Source organism: Martes martes, assembly GCF_963455335.1.
Source record: "Martes martes genome assembly, contig: scaffold_65, whole genome shotgun sequence".
Lineage (NCBI taxonomy): Eukaryota > Metazoa > Chordata > Mammalia > Carnivora > Mustelidae > Martes > Martes martes.
In genome coordinates, this window is record NW_027666628.1 from 295141 (window position 1) to 316595 (window position 21455).

At 40.6% G+C, this 21455-nt stretch overlaps 1 protein-coding gene across 1 annotated transcript in view; it reads right to left on the minus strand.

The window, feature by feature from the left end:
* The window catches only part of LOC308337872 (ankyrin repeat domain-containing protein 26-like), a 340750-nt gene that overhangs the window by 290104 nt on the left and 29191 nt on the right, over positions 1-21455 (minus strand). The window contains exons 2-3 of the mRNA XM_080831416.1: positions 13894-13966; positions 11099-11138 (exon numbers count right to left, since the gene is read on the minus strand). Of these exons, the coding sequence (XP_080687542.1) occupies positions 11099-11138; positions 13894-13966 (113 nt within the window). The remainder of the gene's footprint in view (positions 1-11098; positions 11139-13893; positions 13967-21455) is intronic.

A 21455-nucleotide genomic window follows, 5' to 3' on the forward strand; every position in this document is an offset into this window, starting at 1 on the left:
AAATTATTGCTTATTACATTCTCATTCAACACATTTATTAGGCAATCAACTATGTGGGAATCATTGCTCTAAGCCCTAATTTATAAACAAAATATTCGAGCTTACATGCACACTTTACATCATCATGAGAAAGACTACCAATAAAACAAATATATTTACTTACAGAGTTAAGGCCTCCAAATATATGGCATGTCATGTGTTAGTAGCTCTTACTTCCAGTCCATAAATAGAATAAAAGAAACGACCTTGATTTAGAGTATGTGAAGGTCATCAAGTATAGCACGCAATTTCTACTCAGCGAAACTGGAAACAAAGGCCAGTTGACCTGTCATACCGGTTAGCCCAGCTTGAAATCACCTGCACTGCTGGTAAAAACACCTGGAGCCCAACCCTGCAAAACATCTGTGCCATAGTACCTACAGCTTTACAGAAAGGTAGGGCCAAGCAGAACCATGCCAAACAGTCCTCCTCAAACATTTTAGACAACACATGTAAAAAACGTTTTCTAAATTATATATTATTCACATATTTTTAATAACAAATAACAAGTCATCTAAAAATAACTCACCAAAACATTCATAGAATTTACTTTCCAGGTTGTTTCCTGCCTTTCATAGTAACAGCGGACTTTTCAGTAGAAGATTTATTTTTTCTATCAATTTCAGTTTGCTTATTTGAGTTTTTTTCAATTGCTAAGCAAAAAATTAAGTCATTATTAAATTATTCATTTAATAATTAGTTCTAATGTTGCTGAATTCACTTGGTCTTCAGAGCATCATGACTCCATTTGTTTCTACTTTCAAGCACAATGGAAACCACAAAAGCCAAATTCAAATATATGATTAAACTAAAATGTTAAAATTTTTCATGTCAATAAACAGTTTAAGCAGTATTAAAGGCCATACGGGAGGAAAGTGTCTGCAATTAACCTGATAAACAACTGATTACTTAAAAAAAAAAAGCAGGTGTAAAAAGGAATGAAATCTTGCCATCTGCAACAACATGGATGGAGTGAGAATATAATGCTAGGAGAAATAAGTCACTCAGAGAAAGACAAAGATCCTATGATTTCATTCATATGTGGAATTTAAGAAACAAAACATGCACAAGCGAACAAGAGTTGAGGGGCAAACCAGGAAACACAGGAAACAGACTCTTAACTATAGAGAACAAACTGGTGGTTACCAGAAGGGAAGGAGTGGTTGGGGGATGAGTGAGATAGGTGATGGGGATGAAGAAGTACACTTATCGTGATGAGCACGGGGTGGTGTACGGAGTGCTGAATCACTATATCGTACACCTGAAACTAATATCATACTGTATGTTAACAAACAAGAATTAAAAATGTAATTTAAAAAAAGAAAAAGGGGGAAAAAACACTGTAAAAATGGGCAAAGGAAACACAGGCAGGCAGTTTACTAAAAAAGTAACTATGGCGGCTCAGACATTAAGTGTTTGCCTTCGGCTCAGGTCATGATTCCAGGTTCCCGGGATCAAGCCCCGCTTCGGGCTCCCTGCTCAGCGGGGAGCCTGCTTCTCCCTCTCCACTTCCCCCTGTTTCTGTTCCCCCTCTCGCTGTGTGTCTCTCTGTCAAATAAGTGAATAAAACCTTTAAAAAAAAAAAAAAAACTATGAATGACCTCCGAGTATGTTTTGTAAATGTTGTAAATGTCTACCATACTAGTAATTAAAGAAATGTACATTTACAAGGAGAAATGTTTCACGTTTTTGAATTGGAATGATTGTTTTAAAGATTTGTTTGGGGGTGGGGCAGAGAGAGAGAATCCAAGTAGATCGCACCGAGCATGGAACCCGATGCTCAAGCTCATGACCCTGAAACCATGACCTGAGCAGAAACCAAGACCCGGACACTTAACTGACTGTGCCACCCAGGCACCCCTTGAATTGGCACGTTTTAAGTACCGCCCACAGTTGATGAAGATGCATTCTGGGAAGACGAGCCCCTCCCCCATCCCACCCCTGAAAGTGAAACCACTAGTGGAATTCACACAGCTTTTTGGAATCAGGAAATATCTTCTCAAAACTTTTGAAGTGTGCTTACCTGGAAAGTAAACTGCAGAAATTTATCCTAAGGACAAATATTTATTTGTAAAGATGTAGCTTTTTTAGTTAAAAAAAAAATGGGAACAATCCATGCTTATAACAGCTTCAGGCACTACTGTAAATTGCACAGAAAAGTAGTTAATGGCATGGAAACCTCCCCCTTATATGCTGATTTAGGAAAATACAAATTATCAGTGAGTCCATGAAGGTTTCCATCTGGTTATGTATCCACAGGAATACACCTTACTGAAGGCTACAGGCCACAGTATTCCCAATAGCTCTGTGAGTTGTAGGGTTCTGGGTAACATTAATTTTCTTCACTGTATATTGTTTTCCAAATATTCTACAGCAAACATAGCATTTCTTTAAACACAAAGGAGTGAGAGAAAAGGTAGCCATGTATATAAATTCCAGATAAAGAGTTATGCACAAAGTCATCTTTAGAAAATGAGAGAGGGGAAGGGATTATTTGTCACATCTCAGGAAGGGAAAGGATCCTCTAAACACAGAACAATTAGAAAAACCAAAGGAAGAAAAAAGACTGCACACTGGGCAAAATACAAATGTTAATAATTTTGTCAATCAAGAAAGCAAATAAAGTTAAAAAGAAAAATAACCAGGACATATTTACAAAAATCTAATAAAAAGCTGATGTTTCGCATATAAAGAAATCATAATTCAATAAGAATAAAAGGGGGGAGGAAATGAAACATATAAAAAAGATCTATGTATTAGATCTTATATTTTATAAATTAAAATTAAAATGTCCTACTTCATCAAAAATTTCTAGAAAATGGTAGAGTCAAGATTGGAATGCAGGTCTACTTGGCCTCCAAGCAATATACCATGTTGCCCACAGCAAGTAAGTCACTTTTTTAACCACATTAATTTTAAAGTTCATACTTAACAAAAGAGTTTTTTCCCCCTTCAATTACACATTCTTAAATGAAAAAAGTAACTAAGAGAAAATAAATGAAGTAGAAAACTACGGCTAGTGTTTTTAGGTCTTAAATGGAGGTTGAGTTCTTTTGACATATCCAGATAAACCAAAATTCTCTTGATACATATTTACATGAGAACTTACTTATCAAAATCATTATTAAGTATAAAGACTGGTTCTTGATTAAGTAAAACAGAAAAGACTGTCACAACTAAGAACAGGAATAGTAAGTAAAATCTGGTTTTCTGATTTTATGAAGGACTCATGGAGGAAGATGCAAATTATGAAGGAAATTAAGAAAAGGCAAATCTAAAAATACAGTGCAGAAAAACATGAAAACATTCATTATTAAGCAATATATACTGACCATGAATCAGGGAGCCATTTAGCCACTGAATGTAGTAGTTTTGAGGAAAAGAAAGCAGGATTTCATTGCTGATTATTGAAAAGGGTAAAAGCAGAACAGCCCCAGCTGAAACTGCCAGGGTGAACGTGCTCAAGAACAACCTGGAAGAGATCATTGTCACCAGCAACTGGAAAAAGCAAGGAATACAGTAGGAATTCAAAAAGGACAAAAACTCTTAAATCTTTTAATCCAAAAGAGTTACATAAGATTTTCATTAAATACGTATAGTTGGGAGACAAATGTTATCTGTATGATACTACAAGTTCAATTAGGTATACTCCAAAACTCCTCACTCTGTGAAAAAGGTCAGTAACTCGAACGAGCAGGCCCTAGAAGAATCACATACAGAAGACAAAGTACTTTGCACACTTTACAAAGAATAAGCCATAGTTTCTCTCCTCTTTTAAATTTAAATATTTATTCCACAATTGCATTTCATTAACAACTGGCAAATACATCCTAACAGCAATGCAAAAACTGATTCAGGTGAAAAAAAATACTTGTGAAAACAATATGAAAAAACAATTCAAAATGGTTATTTCAAGGAAAAAAACTCAGCAAAGCCATTGGTCAGCTACCTCTTAAAAGAGGTAAAGGTAAAATAAATTAGACTAGCTAACAGTATCTAACTATTAAATATTCTACTATTAAACTATTTAAAACACTGCCTTGTCATTTTTAAAAATAAGATACTGCTAATAAATACTAATACAGAAAGATGTCAAAAATAAATTAAGTAAAAAAACAAAAACTGAGAAAGCATGGACAATAAATAGAATACATGCTTACACACACACACACACACACCCAAAAAATGCATTTATATACACAGGAAAACAGAGGTACCAAAAAAAAAAAAAAAACCTAGCATAATATATAACAATGCCACAGGAGAGTGGGCTTTCACACTCTCACTTATACATGTCTGCAATGTTCAAAAATTTTTTATCTAATTTTTTAAAGATTTTTTTAAAAAAAATTTTTTAAGACTAAAAGGGAAAGGAAAAGAAAACCTCACCAACATTATAGATGGAACCTTAATTTAATATCCATTCCATTAAAGTCAATATAGGAACAACGTGAAAATAAATGTAAGAAGACATAAGGAAAAAATGCATACTAAACACTGGAAATAAACATCCACTAGAGTAACTTTGAGACCAATGCCATCTTGTGGCAACCAAAAGAAGTGTTTTCCTACTTAAAAGCCAAAACAACCATGAAACCTCTCTGTTCAGTAAATCATTGATAAAGTTCAAATGTAGACCATATCATACATACCAAAAATACAACTCAAATCAGACACAGAAGAAGGCTTAGAAGCTGAGTGGGCACGTTTCCTGGGAAAAGCACTAGGAACAATGTCTACCCCGGTCCACCGCCAACTCTGGCAACTACCAGCCAGTGGCCTGAAGCACGCTTCTCTGGTTTTGTCCTTGCAAGTCAAGTGAGGAACTTACCCCAACCACTACCATTTCTGCCTTCCAATGCTAAAAACAGGATCAAACCCACAAGCTCACCATTCCAGGTCCTGCACAGCTGTTCCAGTATGTGTGCAAGGCTCCTCTCGCCACGACAGACTCCCACATACAGTGCCACGTACCCAGTCTTCTTGTACACCAAACCTCAATGCGTTTCATCGCTCTGTGCTCCAGGGCACAGTCAGCTCTGTCCCTAGGGTCCCCTTTATGTCATTTGCCCTGCGAACCACCACTCTCCACATTCCTCTCAGTAGTCAATCCCTCTCTTCTCAGCTCACATGACACTCACCACACAACCAGCAAGAAGACCAACCATAGTTTCCAAATCAAAAACTGGGTCCTGTAATCTGACAAAAAACTAAGCTTATGAGGACAAATAGGTAAAGTATTTGAAATCAACGATCCAGAAAAGCCTGAATGTATGGTCACCATAACAACGACGCCAACTCTCAACAAAACACTTCCAGAACCTACTGTATGTATTCCAGGTACCATGACTGGGCTCAGGATGTTCGGACAAGATGCTGTCACCCTCTTGCACTGCCTGTGGGCACCTAGGGTGACAGCTACTCACAGAAGGCCGGAGCAGTGCAGGTCAACGCTGGCAAGGGGTCCCTAAGGTAAGGCCCTGAGTCAAGTCGAAATAGGGCAGTAGTGGCCATGGCTTACAGACCTACTGAAGTGCCCCTCGGATTAAAGCACCGTTTCACAAACGTCACCTTCTGAAACGGAGCAGATTCTGAGGACAGAACCCACAGGACTGCCTGAGGGCGGGGGCAGAGAGGACTCAAGGCCGATCTGAGTTTTAGCCTGAGAACTGGAACGGCAGAGCGGGCACTGCCTGTGGTGGAGAAGGCCGCAGCTGGGGCAGGCTGACGGGGAAACAGGAACTCAGCTTTGGCCCAGCTTCGTCTGTCACGTCCACAAGGCAGGAGCATCACAGAAGCAATGCTTCACACTTCTCTCTGCAGGCTACCAGGTGGCCTAGACCTTGTCTGCCCCATTGCTGGTCACGTTCCGATGACCACTGGTCAGGATGGTGTCTGCCAGGGCTCTCTGACTCTAACATCACTCTTTTCCCCTTTAAATAATAAGTATTTTGTGGGAAGCTAAGTTTGAAACTAGGGAAAATAGCCTGTTCCTTGCCAAGAAAGATTATTCATCTACGGATTCCTATCAGTTTGGACTCAAGATTGTTCTATTTTATTCTGTGTAGGGTCCACTACAATCATTCCCCGGACACTGAGATTGTCCCTGATTGGTGGGAAAGCCCTCGGAGGCTTCTGGGTCTTTTTGACATGTACCCATCATTCTTGGGGCACTTCCTTGCACTCCGGCAGTACCACACGCACAGAATGAGCCTGGAACTTCCCCTCCCCTACCCTGCAGTCAGCTTCTCCCCCAAGGAGCCTGGGTCCCTATTAGTTGGAAATTGTATTTAGAAATACCGATCTGGTGCTGAATATACTCCCTGCCGCTGGGGTGTCACGCTCCCAACGGACAGGGCAAGGACTGTAAGTGCGCATTATGCATACAGGTACATATACACAGTTACCTACACCCGCCTTTACATCGAGATCTGCTGCGATAACTTTGTGTCAAAAACCATGAGGCCGCACTGATCGTCCACTGGCAAGTCCAACCGCAATGCAACAACCCTGTTCATCTTCATTTTTCTCCCCTTCCTGTAACTGCAAATGGCCCCCATCACCTTCAATGGACCAATCCCCTGGAAATGATCTGACACTCCTACCCTATCCAGAGCCACCCTCCTGCTTAGGTGACTCCCCATTCTGGACTGCCCTCCCTCCCTCCCCACTGACTTCTGATACCCATGCCAGGCCATCCCTCCAGGGACACCAGCCTACTTGGGCTCTGTCATCCTGTATGGGTGCCCTCCCCAACCTCTGACACCCTGTGACAGAGCACCCCTAAACACGTGCGGGTGCCCCTCATCACCCCCAAGCTCACACTCCACGCCGGGATTTCCCTCTGCAGGGAAAATTCCCTCCCTCCTCTCAGACCCTGAGAGCCCACACCAGGTCACCCCCCCGGGGCTCTGATACGTCATGCTAGGACCACCTCCTGCAATGGAAACCCTCCTCTCACCTGCAAAGGCTCGTAAAAGTCTCACCAGTTAGGCATTCCGATTTCACTCTCAAATCAACTAACTAGCCAACAGTAGCTCGCAGAAAATGTAGTTTTTGGTTGCAAAGTTCATCTGGAGGCACAAGCAGGTACAGGCGAAGAGCAGAACAGAGGAGCAAAGGAGAAAGCAAGCGCAGGGCTAACGGGAGGTGAGGAGGCCGAGGAACAGGCCTTCCATTTTGCCATGGGTGCTGAGCCAGCTGTGGAGACCCCGGAGTGCTGCCAACCACTGCACTTAAGAACCTGTCAAGCCCTTTCCCTTTCTTCTCCCGGTTAGCAGGACTCTCCTCCGCTTCCTCCTCTTCGGTGGAGGGGGCAAGGGAAGGAAAGATGGTGGAGAGAAGAGAGGCAACCCCGAAGTCCCACGTACAATGCCCCAGCACCAAGTCCGGATTACTCTGCAGATGCAACTTAATCCACACAACAGCATGACAGAGTAAGTGGCAGCTCTCCTTCACACAAAGAGAAAACAAATGTTTGTTTCTCAATCTCTTCGGACCTGAACTTAATCTTGAGTTCAGAGTTTGAATCCAGATCTGCCTTCCTCTTCCATTCTCACTCATTCTATCACACAAGGGGGGAAAAAAGCAGTGAAAGCCGGAAGGGTCACTGGGAGGCGGTGGAAGGGAACAGACTAGTCCTGATTCTCCTAGGTGCCCTCACCCCTCCTCCCTCTCCCATCCTTAATGTCAGTGCTCCCCCAGCTGCCTGCCTCCACTCACGGGATGCAGGAACCACCCGCCAGGAGAACCCAAAGCCCTCAGACCCACCGCAACAGCGATGGCAGCAGAACTGGTGAAAGCAGAAGGGGAGGTCAGGGCTCCTGAGCCTCCTCAGAAGGAAACGAGGCACAGCCACCATTTCATAGAATGCATTGCAGGGTAAAGCCTAAGTGCTGTGTTCTGGTCTGTTCGTAAGTGACTGATCCACAAATGCATGTATGGAAATGTACCACCAAGAGTGGAGCGCAGACTAAACAGAGAGGAGAGTGGCACACATCTCACAGGTACTTACTTCATCCCTAGAGGATTTCACTGGGAAGGAATTATATCTGCCCTTTATTCAGTGTGTGATTTGCTGAAGCTTTCTGAGGTAAGTGAATTATCTAGACCAGGAATTTAGACAGAGAAAAATGATAAATCACTGAAGAATTTTCATAAATGTCATGGTCTGAAATAAAACTATAACCCCTAATCCTATAAATTTAAATAAAGTAATAGGCCTAAGTTTTAAATCCACAAAGCAAGAAGAATTCACAATATAAAGTTACAGATGTTTTCCCCAGGGCATTTAAAATAATTTAAATGACCAAACCTAGTAAAGCAAGGTCCATTTAAATTCACTGTTCAGTTATGAATCAAATCAGCCCTATTCAAGTCACTTCTCAGTTGAAAGTATTTTTTTTATTTAAGTGAAATTCACATAACATAAAATTAACCATTTCAAAGTGAACAATCTAGTGGTATTTAGTGTAGTCACAGTGTTGTGCAAACACCACCACTTTCTAGTTCCAGAACATTTCATCACCCCAAAATAAAACCTTGTATTCACTAAGGAGTTGTTCCCCATTCTGCCCTCCCCTTGGTCCCTGGTAACCATCAATATGACATGGATGGATTTACCTTTACTAGTTTATTTCTCATAAATGGAATCACACACTCAACGACCTTTCGGGTCTGGCTTCTTCCACTTAGCATGATGTTTCTGAGGTTCCTGCACGTTGTAGTACCTTATTCCTTTTTACGGCTGAGTAAGAGTACGTGAGAGTATTTGTGTATGTGTGCGTTAAGTGCAGGCAGCCTTTCTCCCTTTCCTCACCTCCGCCCCACCCCAGGCACAAAATGAATAATCTGATACCAAGCATGAAGACACAAATCCGAACAACCGGCCTGCAGTCTTCAGAAGCATCAAGGACAGGGAAGTCAAGAAAACACTGAAGAAGGGTTTCAGTCTGAAGGCAACGAAAGGGACCCGACAACTACAAGCAGCGTGTGATTCTTTTTTTTTTTTTTTTAAGATTTGATTTATTCATTTGTCAGAGAGAGCGAGCACAGGCAGACAGAGAGGCAGGCAGAGGCAGAGGGAGACGCAGGCTCCCTGCCGAGCAAGGAGCCCGATGTGGGACTCGATCCCAAGACCCTGGGTCGTGACCTGAGCCAAAGGCAGCCGCTTACCCAACTGAGCCACCCAGGCATCCCGCAGCCTGTGATTCTTAACGGGGTCCTTTCGCAACAAAGGACATGACTGGGACAACTGGTAAATCTGAATGGGGCATGAGTGGTACAGCCTCAATTTCATTATTTTGATGGTTGTATGGTAGATACACAGGAGGACACACTGTTTGTAGGCATTATATACAAAAGTATCCTGAGGAAATGGAGAACCAGGTTGGCAAATTCTCAAACAGTTCTGGGGCAGAAAGGCTCTTTTTTTGTTGTATTTCTAACTTTTCTATAAATTCACGACTATGCCAAATAATTTTCAAAGTATCGATAAAAAAGAATCCTGGCATAAGAATCTCTCCAATGTAGTTGTATCTGTGTGATTTCAAATTTTAGTCAAGCAAAATCTGATAAAAAGAAACTTATTGCTTCCCATCCAGTTTGACACCTCAAAAAATTTAAAGGGCAGAACAATCATATATCAGCATAAATAAGCAGAAAAAGAGCTATAGGGAACCTAAAGAATCATCAGACCGTCCACCTGCTCACAGCAGGTAGATGCTCAGCTGCTACAACAGATGTCTGTTCCTTATTCCAAGACTGTCACAGTCTTCTCAGGAGACCATTAAACAACCCAGAGTTTTCTTTCTTATGGCCCAGCAACTTTCCCACCAGAAGCCCACTTCCTGGCTAAAACCTCTGAAGGTAAAATTTTCAGCTCCTCAAAGAAGCAAATTTTAACAGGAGACAATCAATCCTCATTTTTCCATGTACAGTTGATCCTTGAACAATATGGCTTAGAAATGCACAGGTCCGCTTATAAGTGAATTTTTTAAATTAAATATAATAGAGTATTATAGAGGCACCTGGGTGGCTCCGTCATGAAGTGTCTGCCTTCGGCTTAAGGTCATGATCCCAGGGTCCTAGGATCAAGACCCACATCAGGCTCCCAGCTTGAGCCCCACATCAGGCTCCCAGCTTGGCAGGAAGCCTGCTTCTCCCTCCCTCACTCCCCCTGCTTGTATTCCCTCTTTCACTATATCTCTATCAAATAAGTAAAATCTTTTAAAAAATATATGTAGTACTGTAAAAGGACTTTCTCTCCCTTATGATCTTCTTTTCTCTAGCTACTTTTTTTTTAATTAAAGATTTTTACTTATTTGACAGAAAGAAAGAGAGCATGAACAAGCAGGGGGAGCAACAGAGGGAAAAGCAGGTTGCCAGCTGAGCAGGGAGTCCGATGTGGGACTCCATCCCAGGACCAAGGGATCATGACCTGAGCCAAGAGCAGACGCTTAACCAACTGAGCCACCCAGGCACCCCTAAATATAATACAGTATTATAGGGTCCTAGGATCAAACCCCACATTGGGCTCCCTGTTTGGCAGAAGAGGAAGCCTGCTTCTCTCTTTCCCACTCCCCCTGTTTGTGCTCCCTCTTCTGCTGTGTTTCTCTCTGTCAAATAAATAAATAAAATCTTTTTTTAAAAAAATTACAGTACTGTAAATGTATTTTCTCTCCCTTATGATTTTAGTAAGATTTTCTTTTCTCTAGCTACTGTATTGTAGGAATGCAGTATATAATACACATAACATATAAAATATGTGTTAATCAACTGTTTATGTTATCAGTAAGACTTCCAGTCAATAGTAGGCTATTAGTAGTTAAGTTCTGGGGAAGTTAAATATTATACACAATTTCCAACTGCACAGGGCCAGCGTCCCTAACTCTCACGGTGTTTAAGAGTCAACTGTATATTTATATGTTTCTAAAGATAGGGTTAATATCAATAAGAAAGGTGACTGTTTCCCACATTTATGCCCAAAGGTACAAATTAAATTTGAAGAATTTATGACATCGAAATTAGAAACAGAAAAAATGAATTTTAAAATACATACGAAATCCTGTTGACTATGGCATCCTCATCTTCTTGTTCATCTGTAAAAATGGTTACGGTATTAGTTTTTTTATTCTTCAACAAAATGTTTCATTAATTTATTAGAAAATATAAACAAAAATAGAAACTTAAAGAATTACTGAAAAGAACTGATTTTCAAAAAGCACTGTATTTATTTCAGCATGGATCCAAATTTAAATCCTATTAAATTACATATGACAGAATGTAGGTAGAGAAGAGTGTTGTGATTAACCAAAATCCTGATTAACAAAACTAACATATGTAAACTGAGATTTTCCAAATATTTATTGCGCAAGAAAATAAAACTTAGTAAAACCTTAGGACCACTATCAAGTTTACTGTCATACAATATAAGTAAAATTATAATTGCTAATGAATGAAAATTTTTAATTGATAATATCCAACAAAAATCTTTATTATAAAATCATTAGTCGGAATCTTAAAACTCATGTACTTTTCTACAATTTTTGAGTCTGTCATTATTACTGGTAATAAGAAAGACGCTCTTGGACCAGTCTAAACCATTTAGATACCACTGCCTCAATACTTCATAATTATTGTTCAATCTACAGAAGGAAAGTACCAAGTTTTATGTCTTTTACAAGTAGCAGATGCCCTCTGCTCCAATGCTCACTCACCTCCCTCTCTCTCGTGGCTGCTAGCCTTTTCTTTGTCCTCCCACATAAATTACCAGCTAAAGAAAGTGTGATCCAATTACAAGAATATTGCACAACACCCCCTGACCCCTCCTTCTCCTCAATACCTAACTGGGGTTGTCCTCAAAGGCTCTCTCTCTCTAGGTCTCTGTAATTATGAGAGTCTACCTGCTTCCATGTCGATGGTGCATTTGAGCCATTCTCTGACTCCAATCTCCATTCTTAATTACAGGCTGCCAAAATAGCTTTACAACCAAAAGGACAGTCACAATTAATTTTTATACTGTTGTGCATACCCCCAATGAACCATCAACTACTTAAGAATGTTTTAATAGCTCCATATGAATTTCAGTTCTTCTCCCTAAATTCTACTAAATCCAAGGTATTCATCACCCCTCCCTGCTGCCATTACTTTAAAAATCATCTAATGGGTTGTCCCCGTAGCTCAGTCTGTTGGGTATCCAGCTCTTGACTTCCACTAGGGTCACGGTCTCAGGGTCATGGAGCAGGCCTGAGTCAGGCTCTATGCTCAGCCAAAGGGTCAGGGGAGTCTGCTTGGGACTCTCTCTCCCCTTCTGTCTCTGCCCCCCATACATGCTCACACACTCTCAAAATAAATAAATATTTAAAAACCATCTCAATCCTCTCATCTCCAATTTTCCTGCTCATCATACCCTAATTTCCCCTAAAATGATGGATTTATATTCATTAATTCTCTTTCTCCCCCTGCTTCTGTGTCTCTAATCATTAAAACCTGATGCCAAAACATGTGTAAAAACAGCTAAGATACTGTGTTGAATCTGCAGGTCTTCAAATTTTTGAAAGATTATAGATTCCAAAAAGTATTTTAGTGTAATCATAGAGCCAAACTAAAACACTAGAGCAAGTACTATTTCCTAATTGCTTTCAAAAGTCCAACAAGTTTTTTATTATTATAACATGAAGAGTTCCTATTATATGGAATCCTTAAGTAGTCACATGGTACCTACTGCAAGCGCAGCACCACAGGCAGAAAATCCTGTGATTTCTAGAAAAGAGCTGAGATTTAACAGAAGGCAGTAAGGCCATTGTTCAGATCCTTACAAAACCATGGCACAAAAAACTGACTTAATTAGCACAAAGTTCATTTAAAAAAAAAAAGAAAAAGAAGAAGGGATTGGACGCCTGGGTGATTCAGTCAGTCAAGCACCTGCCTTCGGCTCAGGTCATGATCCCAGGGTCCTGGGATCAAGCCCCACACCAGGCTCCCTGCTCAGCAGAGAATCTCTTTGTCCCTCTCCCTCTGCACCTCCCCCCACTCATGCACATGCTCACATATATGAAGATTTTATTCACTGTCATACAGTGAATAGAATAAAATAAAATCTTCAAAAATAATAAATCTTCAAAATAAATAAAATCTTCAAAAGTAATAATAATAGGGTGCCTGGGTGGCTCAGATGGTTGGCATTCGCCTTCAGCTCAGGTCATGGTCTCCAGGTCCTGGGATTGAGCCCCGCTTTTGGCTCCTGGCTCAGGGGGAGTCTATTTCTCCCTCTGCCTCTTCCCCTGCTTGTGTTCTCTCTGTCTCTCTCTCTCTCTCTCAAATTAATAAAATCTTTTTAAAATAATAATAATTTTTAATAAAAAAGGAATAAAGATTTAGTAGTCCCTCTGGTATACAGATTACTTATGAAATAATAAAAAGAAAAATATAAAATTGAATCCTCAATTGATACTAAATGGTATCATGGAGATTCTAAATTCTATATCACTTTAGAGAAAGAAAAGATAGTCTAGTAGTCAGAGTAAGGATGGAAAGTATGCTGTTCAAACTCAGAGCCAGTCACAAGAACACATATATCCTTATAAACTCTAGAACTTCCCAGATACTGAGCAGCCCCACACGACTCTTGGACATTAGAACAATGGTAAACAAGGGTTCAGGTCTAAGAGAATGATGACCCTGCAAGCAGTCAGATTCCTGAAGGTTACTGTTTACTCTCTGTACCAAGCTATTGTGTCCTTCAATCATGGCCATACTGAATATATACACTCCATACTGGCACAGTATGAAGCCCATACATCACAGACCACCTGGCATGATGATCTAAGTTTTAACTACAGTGTTTTTACTTGCCTGATTTTCTCTTGTATCTTCTGATGATGAAATAGGAAACAATGTAGAGAACGGCAAAAAGAAGGAAACATATCTGAAAAATAAAATGAACAATTCACTTACATTTGTTGCATATCTTTTTTAAAATTATAGAAGATACACCTTTGGTATTTATAGGCAAGAATGATTTGATCTATTAAAAAGTAAAAATTTTTAGATATTTTGGAAGTGTAAAGAGCCAGACCAACACCAACAATTCTGAAAACTAAAGTCAATGAGACGCTACTATCCCTTCCAAATATCGAACATACTATAAAACTTCAATAACAATTAAAGAGTGTGATGGCACCAAAACTTGACAGATAAATGAAACATTCTATCATACAAAAAATTATATAAGTTAGTTCTACATACAGGAGGCATCACAAATCAATGTAGGGGGGAATAATTATTCAATAAATACACCACATATCAAAAAAACAGCAGTTGAATGAGAAACTTAATTTTAATATTAAATTCAAATTAAATTCCATCTAATTTTATGGGGATGACAGGCAAAAGAGGATGGGTCAAGGATAGGAGATCTCATTACAGTCCAAGACCAAGTGTGCTAGAAATAGTCTTACTAGGGCTATGGATCAAAGTAAAAATACCCTCAAATGAAAAAATTCCAAGTGATGGTAGTCTAGGGAGCACCCCTACGCATGGATTTCTGAAGGAGGACTGTTGTCCACATGACTGAAAATGACCTTGGATCTGGGTGTGAACCGGCACTATACAATGTCATCCACAAAATGACAAACGGACAATGAAGAGGAAGACCATGAGTCTCATGATATCACAATTCTTCCAATGCAAGTGGAGTGGGAAAGTGACAACTGACAATAAGGACAGTGACCAAAAAGGAGCCAAGAGGGCACCTGGGTGGCTTGGTCATTAAGTGTCTGCCTTCAGCTCAGGTCATGATCCCGGAGTTCTGGGATCTAGCCCGCATCAGGCTCCCCGCTCAGCAGAAGCCTGCTTCTCCCTCTCCCACTTCCCCTGGTTGTATTCACTCTCTCACTGTCTGTGTCAAATAAGTAAATAAAATCTTAAAAAACAAAAACAAAAAGGAGCCAAGAGTCAAAAGCATCAAATTGGCCTGCTGCTGGGAGCCCATTAAGAACTCCAGATGGATAAGAGAATATTAACACCATCCCTACTTTCTCCCAAAATCCTTTGGAGTAGGGAAAATGGATCAAAAAGGAAACCAATCACCGGTGAAGAAATGTGAACAGAGGGGGTCTTCTAGGAAGATGTTAAGGGTCAGGGGAGACTGTGTACAAGGGAATGGTGACGTCTGAGTAGGGCTGCAAGAACACTGGAAAGAGGGCAACTGGCCGGAACTCGGCGACTTACAGGGTTAAAGTCAGAGGGATCGAAGGACCAAAGGAATTAATATTTATGACAGAAGCTACCTGAAATTCGATTCATTCAACAATTACTTGTCATGAGCTTCCTGTACACCAGGCACTCTTTTCAGAACTGAGCACACAACAGTGAACAAAACAAAGCTCTTGTACTCACTGAGTTTACATTCCACTAAGAAAACCGTGGATCAATAAGCAGGCGACGACGAGGCAGGTGACGACCGGTGCACGACTAAGGGAACAGGAAGTACGAGCAGGGGAGGGGGCACACCTCACTACTACGGTGGTATCTGAAGAAGGACTTGTGGGAGAAGAAAGAGAAAGACATGCAGAAATCCGGAGGGAGGATACTCAGTGCACAGAGAACAGTCACACCAAGGGTCTGAGACAGGAAAAGCTCTGGTGTGTTCAAACAGCGAGAGGGGAGAAGAGACGAGGTCTCACAGGAGTTTGAACTATGTGTCAGTTCTCACAAACAGTGAAGAGTTCCTTTTTACGCTGAGTGAGGTAAGAATGCACGGTGGGACTCTGAGCAGACGGGTGACAGGATCTGACAGAGGGCAAAAGGCTCACTGTAGGTACAATGTGGAAAGTAACTTAGAAGGGACACAGACTGCAGCAGACAGACCAGCCAGGAGGGTACTGCAATCATCCAGAAGAGAGGTCACTTGGCCCTGTGTAGCAGAAATATCAAAAATTATCAAGTTCTGGGTATGAAAACAGACCTGACAGGGTTTGCAGGGATAAGGCTTGGCCTATAAAACTGGAAAGAGAAAGTGGCCATTTTCTCAGGCAGGAAAGATTATGAGTAGTTATTTTGCTTGGGAGATAAAAAGTACAGGGTACACCGCTGAACATGAAATACCTCTTATTCACTGAGGTAGAGAGGGCAGATAAACTGGTGGATATAAAAATCTGTACAATCCAAGGAAAAGAGCCTGGCTAGATCTTTTTTTCTAAGGTGAGGACCAGGGGGGACGTAATCAGATAGGTATTTAAGGCCCTAAGACCAGATAAGATTTCCATCCTAGGGAGTGATTACATCCAGAGAAGTCTGAGAACCAAGCCTCAAACCTCTCAAATATTTAGAAGTCAACTTAACAGAAGGAATCAGGAAGCGCTAACTGAGAAGCAGCAGTCAGCAGGTAGGAGGCAAGCAAGAGACTGTGATGTCCCGAAAGCCAAATGAAGAAAGTTCATGTAAGAAAAGGGAATTATCAGCCGTGTCAAATGCTGCTGACAGGCCAAGTAAGATGAGCGCTGAGAATTGACAACTGGATTTAGCAACATGGAGGTCATCAGTGACCTTGACAAGAGCTGTTTTTCTGAAGCAGTGAACATAAAACCCTGACTGAAGTAAATTAAGACAGAAGAAGAATTGAAAATAAAATTTACATCGACAGTTCTTTCCAGGAATTTTATAGGAAAGGAAAGCAAAAGAAATGTGAGGGGAACTACGAAGGGGATTTTTTTTTAAGATGAGAAAAGTCACACATAATTGCAATAATAATCAGGTAGAAAGAAAAATTACTAATGCAAGAAAGAAAAAGGAGAAGTGCTAAAGCAATGTGTTCAAGGTAAGGAGCTAGAGATAAATGTATCCCTAGTCAGAAGGAGGAGGAGCCAAAGCAGAAGAGGACAGAACATTTGAGTTCCACTGCAGGTAGGTAAGCAGATGGGTGGTAAAAGCACAAAAATATTCCCTCCTGATGGAAGTTCCTCGAATAGAGTTACATGTGGAGAGTGGAGACAGAATTCACAGGAGGATGACACCATAAATGGAGTAGAGAATAAAAGGGAAATGAGAGCCACAGCAAGACGAAATGGAAGTCCCAGCTCCAGGCGTGCCCAAGCTGAGCCTCTGAGCCAGGCAAGAGGCCCCCTGCCGCTCTGCAACATGACATCCTGGCTCTTAGATGCCGGGGAAGCTGCAGATAAAACAAGCAGAGGTTTGAGGATTCTAACAACTACCCTCTTCTCTCCTCCCCTGGACAGCCTGTACTTGCAGACTTGCGCAGGGTACCACTCACTCACTCCTCCAATCACAGATCTGCCTTCAGGTCCGCTGCCCAACCCAAGTGCTCCCGCAGTGATCCGTCAAGACCTAGCAGCTGAATTCCACTCCCCCGGTTTCACCTGATCTCTGAGCAGTCCCCCCTATATCAGCAACCATCCTCCTCCTCTGATTATGCACCCAGTCTCGATCACTAGCTTCCCTCTTCCTGATACCCTTTAAACATTATTCTTCTAAAACAAACAAAAACAAAACAAAACACACCACACTATTATTCTTCCCTATGATTTCAGGGCTGAGCCAGAACTCTATCCTCAATCCACAAGCTCTTCACAGGTAACCTAATCTGCTCCCAGGGTTTTAACCATCAACCCCCAGAAATCCTTGGACCACAGTCTGAAAACCACTGGATTAGGGTATTAGCAGAAGTAAGTTAAGGGCACCTGGGTGGCTCAGTCAATTGGGCATTTCCCTTTGGCTCAGGATGTAATCCCCTGGGATCGAGCCTGGTGTCAGGCTCCCTGCTCAGAAAGGAGTCTGCTTCTCCCTCTCCCTCTGCCCTTGCTCCACCCCGCTTGTGCTTGTGCTCTCTCACTCTCTCTCTCTCTAAAACATAAATAAAATCTTAAAGAAAAAAAAGTGAGTGAAATGAATGGCCATAAATCCTAAGTAGAGTGAGGGGGGAAAAAAAGAAACTAAGTACAGAGTGATGGGTAAGTAGAGTTGTCTATCAACTGAGGCTCCCAATAAAACTGCAACAGAAGACCAAGGAATGTGGAAGAAGAAAAAGTTATGATTAAAGAATGTTTACAGATCTTTAAACTTAGTATTTAAGTTAGAGAACAAAAGTGTCAGAAATTCCAGAAAGTTCATGCAGAAGCAGAAGATGAGAAGACATGAGAGGTAATGAACAAAAGGCAATTAAGAAACCAAAATGCATGGTATAAAATGAAAAGACTAATGGAAAGTAATTCATTTAAGAATGGAAGTAAGGGGGCACCTGGGTGGCTCAGTGGGTTAAAGCCTCTGCCTTCGGCTCAGGTCGTGGTCCCAGGGTCCTGGGATTGAGCCCCGCATCGGGCTCTCTGCTCAGCGGGGAGCCCGCTTCCCCCTCTCTCTCTTTGCCTGCCTCTCTGCCTACTTGTGATCTCTGTCTGTCAAATAAGTAAATACAATCTTTAATTAAAAAAAAAACAATGGAAGTAAGGCTAACAATTATAAAAACATAAATATTACTAATTTAAATATAAAAGCCACCCATTAGGAAAATAAAAATACAACTATAACAGATTGAAACAAAACTCACAGAATGGGTTAGACTATTTTTCTAGTTCCAAAGATGGGACTAGGAGCCAATGCTCCTCCCCTAAATGAGTGCACCTTCAACAGACAGCAACCCACAGGGATGAGGGAAATAAAAGCAAACTGCCATAATGCCTCTTATTGTCCCTATATCTGGTGGGAATAAAAGGACATTCCTAACCAAAAAGGAGAAAGTCGGGCACCTGGGTGGCTTAGTCGGTTAAGGGTCTGCCTTTGGCTCAGGTCATGATCCCAGGGTCCTGGCATCTAGCCCTGCACTGGGCTCCCTGCTCTGCAGGGAGTCTGCTTCTTCCTCTCTCTCTGCCGCTCCCCCTGCTTGTGCTCTCTCTCTCTCTATCTCTCTCACTATCTCTAATAAATGAATAAAATCTTAAAAAGAAAAAAAGGAGAAATTCATTACAACTCCTCACCACTAACGGTGAGTAAGATACAGCTGAGAAAAAGGGAGAGGAATAGGCTCTCATCTAAAAAGGATGAACTTTCTCCCCTGGTCAGGGAGGAAGAGCAAGGTTCCCAAACCTCACAAGGAGAAACAATACCAGTTGCACATCCTCTGTGCCAGCTAAACCAGAGAGCAGAAAATTCAGCCACATGAATTTCAGTCCTGAAAATTCAGGGGCCACATGGCTTTAGTCAGTATGCTAATCGAGAGTGGCTATCCTAGAAACACACACTCTTCCAAAACTGAAACAGGAAGAAACAGAAGATTTGAACAGACCAATTTCAAGTAATAAAATTGAACGGGTAATGAAAAACTAGCAACAAACAAAAGTCCAGTACCTAATGGCCTCACAGGTGAATTCTACCAAACGTTTAAAGAACAGTTAATACCTATTCTCCTCAAACTATTCCAAAAAGATAGAAGATGGAGAAAAGCTTCCAAATTCATTCTACAAGACCAGCATTACCCTGATATCAAAATCAGACAAAAACACCGCAGATATATCTGCTGAACACAGAGGCAAAGACTCCTCAACAAAATACTAGCAAACCCAACACAACAATACATTAAAAAAAATCAGTCACCACAATCAAGCAAGATTTATTCCAGGGATTCAAACATGGTTCAATATTCACAAACCAATCAATGTGATATACCATACTAACAAGGGGAAGAATAAAAACAATATGATCATTTCATATATGCAGAAAAAGCAACTGACAACATCCATCCATGAAAAAAACACTCAACAAAGTGAGTTTAGAGGGAATATACCTCAACACAATAAAGGTCATATATGAAAAATCTACAGTTAACATCATACTCAATGATGTAAAACTGAAAACTTCCTCTATGATCAGGAACAAAGGAAGGATGTTCACTCTCACCACTTTATGCAACAAAGTACTGGAAGTCCTAGCTGTAGCAATCAAGCAAGAAAAAGAAATAAAAGGCATATATTGCTAAGGAAGTGGAGTGCCTGGGTGGCTCACTCGATTAAGTGTCCGACTCTTGATCTTAGATCAGGTCTTGATCTCGAGGTCATGAGTTCAAGCCCTGCACTGGATTCTACACTAGGCATGGAGCCTACATTTAAAAAACAAAACAAAACAACAACAACCACCAAAAAACCTGCTCATGAAGAAGTAAAATTGTTACTGTTTGCAGATGACATGATACAATATATAGAAAACCCTAAAGACTCCACCAAAAAACCATTAGAACTGATACTGAATTTGGTGAAGTTGCAGGATACAAAATTAATATGCAGAAAACTGTTGCATTTCTATACACTGATAACAAAGTAGCAGAAAGAGAAATGAAAGTAACAATCCTATTTACAATTGCACCAAAAATAATAAAATATCTAGGAACAAACTTATCAGGGAGGTGAAAGACCTATATTTTGAAAACTGTAAGACATTCATGAAATCAAGATGACACAAACAGATAGAAAGATAAAACATGCTCATGGACTGGAAGAATATTATTAAAATCTCCATACTAAAGCTATCTACAGATGCACTGCAATCCCTACCAAAATACCAATAGCATTTTCCCCAGAACTAGAACAAATAATCCTAAAATTTGCATGGAATCACAAAAGACCTTGAATAACCAGAGTAATCCTGAGAAAGAAGAACAAAACTGGAGGCATCACAATCCCAGACTTAAAAATACTACAAAGCTAAAGTAATCAAAATAGTATGGTACTGGTACAAAAACAAGACACACAGGTCAATGGAACAGGAGAGAAGGATCAGAAATAAACCCATATCTATGTGGTTAATTAATCTATAACAAAGGGGGTAAGAAGATACAATGGAGAAAGACAGTCTTTTAATAAATGGTGCTGGGAAAACTGGACAGCTACATGCAAGAGAATGAAACTGGACCCTTTTTGTACAACATACACAAAAATAAATTCAAAATAGATCAAAGACCTAAATATGAGACCTGAAATCCTAAAACTCCAGAAGAAAACAGAGCCAGTAACCATTTGGAAATCAACCTTAGCAACATACTTGCAGATATGCCTCCTGAGGCAACAGCAACAAAAGCAAACATAAACTATTGGGACTGCACCAAAACAAAAAGCTTTTGCACAGCAAGGAAAACAATCCACAAAACAGTCAACTTAATGACTGGAAGAAGATAGTTGCAGGTGAGATGGATATACATAAATGTGTGTGTATATATATATATATACACACACACATACATACACACACACACACACACACACATATATATATATATATATATATATATGTATCCAGATATATCTGAAAAGGGGTTAATATCCAAAATATATAAAGAACTTACACAACTCAACACCAAAAAAACAACAATCCAATTTAAAAATGGACAGAGGACCTGAACAGACATTTTTCCA